Raw genomic sequence first — 4757 nt, 5'->3', positions numbered from 1 at the left:
TTTCAGGGTCAAGTTTTTAAAAAATACTAACGTGGAGTCAAAGAGACAGAGGGAGAAAGAGAGAGAGGTCCCCGTATTCTCTCATTCCTCCCACTTGCTCACTGGATTTCACATTTACGCTGGTTAAAGGGAGAGCGGACCCCAGCCACACCCCCTGACTATAAATCCAAGGCATAAGGAAACGCTCAGCTGAAATCACACGTGGAACTGAAGGATCTGGAGCTCACAAACTCATTCACACACACACGTCTGGGAGGCGACTTGGCATGCTGTTAGCCCAAATAACTGATGACAGTGGAGAAAAGAGCATTTCTTATGAATGAGTGAGTCAGAAGTGACTCAGTCAAGCATCGCCGGATTGGTTGGATCCCCAAAGCTTGTCACTTCGCATGTAGACTCAAGAAAGACACCGTAGGGTGACCTGTTGCTGGGGTGTATGATTAGAAATAGGAATTGAGCTCACTCTTGTTTTTGTGCAAAGTAGAACGACTTCTGCGCAAGGACGAAGAGCAAGGTCCAAGAGTCCCGTAAGGTGCTGAGCATGTCTTTTGCGATGGTGCGACCTACCCCAGGTCATTTCTTGTGCTCCGATATCAGCATGCACTCTGAGGATGACGACAACGGTAGCGAGGGTTCTGGATCTGACGACAAGTCCTTCCGTATGGCTGGTCATGGCTACGGTGCCTTTAAATTGGGCACTCGCAAAAAAAGATACGGCTGCCGACCGGTAGCGGCTCCCAGCGAGCTCCATCCTCCAATCGTCGAGATACGACAACGGAACGCTGCGAACGCCCGAGAACGGGATCGCACAAACAGTGTGAACACGGCATTCACCGCTCTGAGGACGCTGATACCTACTGAACCAGCTGACAGGAAGCTGTCTAAGATTGAGACGCTGCGGTTGGCCTCCAGCTACATCTCGCATCTGGGGAACGTGCTGCTGGTTGGAGAGGAGTGTGGAGACGGCCAGCCTTGTCTGAGGAGCTCGGGAGCCTTGTATCATCACCTCCACAACCTCCCAAAGAGCTCGCCACCCAGCCCGGACTCAGAAAACTCACAGCCCAGACAGATCTGCACCTTCTGCCTTAGTAACCAGAGACGGCTGGTGAGTAGTTTGATGAAACATAGCTGTCAAAACACAAGTTGGTTAGAGATCAAATCTGATTAACATTTATAGAATATTAGGTGTTTAATAAGAAGTTAGTATTTTGTGACAATTCAGAGGTTAGAGGTCAGTGCATTGTTTATGGTTCATGACTTCAAAACTTCATCTGAGATTTAAAGGAATAATTCATCTAAAAATGAACATTTTGTTATATACTTGCCATCAGCTCATTTCAAACCTGTATGACTTTCTTTCTTCTGTGGAACAGATATTTTAAAGAATATTTATTCTGTTTTTGTCTAAATGATAAAATAACACTGGACCCCACCCCACTGACTATTGTATGGACAAAAAGTGTGACCCTGGACCACAAAAGTAATAAGTCTTAAGTAGCAATAACCAAAAGTACACTGTATGGGTCAAAATTATTAATTTTTCTTTTATGCCAAAAATAATTAATATATTAAGTTAAGATTATGTTCCAGGAAGATAATTTGTATATTTCCTACCGTAAATATATCAAAACTTAATTTTTGATTAGAAATATGCATTGCCAAGAACTTCTCAAAAAGAAGATTTTCTCAATATTTAGATTTTTTTGCACCCTCAGATTCCAGATTTTCAAATAGTTGATCTCAGACAAATACTGTCCCATCCTACAAAAACATACATCAATGAAAAGCTTATTTATTCAGTTTCTAAAAAAAAACTCAAGGGTCACATTTTTTAAAATATCATCTAAAAAAGAAAAAGAAAAAGAAAAAGAAAAAGAAAGCCACACAAGTTTGGAACAACTTAAGGCAGACGAAATGAAGACAGTGTTCACTGTTAGGTGAACTATCTCTTTAAAATGCCATTTATCATAATATTCTACTGACGTTCTGAGTGTGCAATTGACAGACAAGCAGATATTTATGCATAGCTATTTGAGCTTACATTAGCATAATTTCTTGATGTCATCAGATCATAAATACAGATCACTTTGGCACCGAAACTCGGCAAACCTCTTAATATGCTGACTTCAACCACATTAATTAACATCCACCGCATTCTAAACGAAAGTGTTTACATGAGCCTCTGTGATGAAAACAAGCGATTCGTTTGGCTCTAGACAAAACTTGACAAAATGACACGAACACACTCTGCACAGGCTGCTATGCGTCTGCTGTGTTTGTGCAGCGCGCTAGAAACATCTGGACTATTCCCCTGACAACCTGAATGTCTTCCTGCGCAGTTCACGTATGTCCTGAGTTCCACCAAAGCCTTCAACACCCTCATCATCATTACGACGGCTAATCCTGAACAGACCCTTTAAACACCGAGGTTTAATGAAAACACTCCAGATTCATCCTTTCATCTAGTATTTCATATGTTATTACTGAAATAATATGGCTGTATTCGATGGGCCATGGAGGATTATTTATTTATTAATCAGAATTTCATCGGCTGCAACCAATTAATGAGAGCTGATGAACTCAAACTTGCAATTTGTCAGTGTTTAATAGCAAACATTTAAAAGACTTTGTTTTAGCAGCTGAAAGCACTTATTTTTCTGTTATGAGTTACACTTAAGATTAATTTCTCTCTCACTCAATTTTTATAAATCAATCTTTCTCAAAAAAAACTTTTAGTCACAAAGGTATAAAGCTCAAGTAGAAAACATGGAACACTTCTCAACAACAAAAAAAATTTAGAACTGCAACTAACAGCTGTAAAAATAACATTATCATTATTAAAAATTAATGTTACACCATTATTTACACAAACATGTGATTTATTTGATGTTTTTACATTCTAAAAGCCTAATTATTTTTAAATGCATAATTTTGTTTTTAAATATTTTTTAAGAAATTATGAAAATGTTTTTAAAATGTATTCTAAAAAGTATTCTAAAATAGATAAGTACTTTTAATTAAATGTTTAAATAACATGTTAATTTCTTTAAAATTAATCCCTAGAAGTTTGTATTTCTACACTAATCTTGTATTATTGAATTAACAGATTTTATGCTATATAGAAGAAGGCACTAATGCCAGTGTAATGGCAAAACACACACCTAGAAGTGTCTCCTGATTAATATGTACCAGGTGGATCTGTGACCTGTGCCCAAAGATGACGTTACGTAAGACCGATCAGATTCCCTAACTGAGATCTATCTTTGAGATGGCCCTGATTACGCTTCAGACGTCTGGATAAATCTGACCTGTTAGTAATGACGGTCAGAGTTCAACTGCTCATCAGTGTCCTAATGTGTTTAAAAATCTAATGAGATAATTGTTTTTATGTGTCTGCAAAACGAATGGATGTACAAGATGTATAAAGACCCTTTAACCTACACGCTACTCATTCTCTGATCGCTTTGTTTTCTTTTCTTTCAGAACAAAGACAGAGAAAGAAAAACGGCGTTAAGAAGTTAATGAAGAGGAGAAAAGAGTAAAAGAGCGTTCCCATCACATCTGTCTGAGGAAGAGCGCCAGAATGTACTGAACATTTAGTGTAAATTTGCTGTAAATAAGCTGTGCAAGTTACAACTGGTGGACGGCAACATAATAGACAACTACACTGCCTTTCTGCATTTCCATATTTTCATCATAACCTCTTTTTTGTTTTATATAGAGGTGATATACTTTTTATACAAAAGTGACAGGGATGAAGACTTTTGACTAACATGAGGATGATTTGTCATTTAAAACAGCAATAGAAAACTGAAAGAAAAAAGGTTTGTCAATGATGCATATATTTTGTATGCACTACACTGAGACAAAAAACAGGCTTTTCTGCTATCAGAACATGTTTCTACAGTACGAGCAAACATTAATGTCAATGAGTTGTTTTTAAACTGTAACATTGTTATTATATTTATTTATGTTAATTAAACTTTTTATGTCAAATTATGTATATGTCAGGGTTTGAGGGCTTTAATAAAATCAGACAGACTGCGAGAGGTCTGCAAGAGTAACAAAGAGAGAGATTGAAAGATGAGTGGGAAGGGAGTCAGTAGTAAGTCTGGTTTTGTAAGTTCAGCCTAGATGAGATCTGCAGGTAAAATGCTGATGGCAGACAGTGTCCTCTACTTTACCTCTCTGACCACAAGCTCTCACTCATGTTCAAACATACACACACAGGCAGTCTGGGACTTGCATATTAGATCCCCCGTTCCAAAGGTCTAATGTAAACGCCTGTCCTGGGTCATCAGCATCCCCCAACCTAGGATAGTGCCCTATAGTGTCTTCCAAGAACAATTAATAGATCAGAACTTTTCTGATGAAGTCTCACATAGGTCAAATCTTCAGTTTATAGTGAAAACATGCTATAAATATGTTTCTATCTTTGGAGCTATGGTGTGCCAAATTTGTATTCATTGTTATTTAATGACTTTTTGATACATTTTTACATTTTTTATCAATAGCCTAAGTACCTAAAGGGTTAGTTCACCCAAAAATGAAAATTCTGTCATTAATTACTCAACCTCATGTCATTCCAAACCTGTAAGACTATCGTTCATCTTCAGAACACAAATTAAGATATTTTTAATGAAATCTGAGAGCTTTCTGAGCCTGCAGACAGCAATGCAACTTCCATGTTCAAGGCTCAGAAAGGTAGAAAAAGGCTATGAGAATACTTTTTTGTCAGCAAAGAAAACAAAATTAAT

At 37.7% G+C, this 4757-nt stretch overlaps 1 protein-coding gene across 1 annotated transcript; it reads left to right on the top strand.

The window, feature by feature from the left end:
* Nucleotides 1-222: 222 nt before the first annotated feature.
* On the top strand, nucleotides 223-3999 carry scxb (scleraxis bHLH transcription factor b). The gene is made up of 2 exons (XM_073847693.1): nucleotides 223-1105; nucleotides 3484-3999. The coding sequence occupies exons 1-2, from the start codon at nucleotides 542-544 to the stop codon at nucleotides 3520-3522; spliced, it is 603 nt and encodes a 200-aa protein (XP_073703794.1). The 5' UTR covers nucleotides 223-541; the 3' UTR covers nucleotides 3523-3999.
* Nucleotides 4000-4757: the final 758 nt, after the last annotated feature.

The sequence above is a fragment of the Garra rufa genome, chromosome 9 (assembly GCF_049309525.1).
Source record: "Garra rufa chromosome 9, GarRuf1.0, whole genome shotgun sequence".
Taxonomy (NCBI): Eukaryota; Metazoa; Chordata; class Actinopteri; order Cypriniformes; family Cyprinidae; genus Garra; species Garra rufa.
The sequence above is the reverse complement of the archived record's forward strand: the minus strand, read 5'-3'. Positions and strand labels throughout refer to the sequence as shown.

Coding starts and splice junctions, on each gene's coding strand:
- scxb (XM_073847693.1), top strand. CDS start 542: ATGTCTTTTGCGATGGTGCGACCTACCCCAGGTCATTTCTTGTGCTCC. Junction 1,106..3,483: donor TTAGTAACCAGAGACGGCTG/GTGAGTAGTTTG, acceptor CTTTTCTTTCAG/AACAAAGACAGAGAAAGAAA.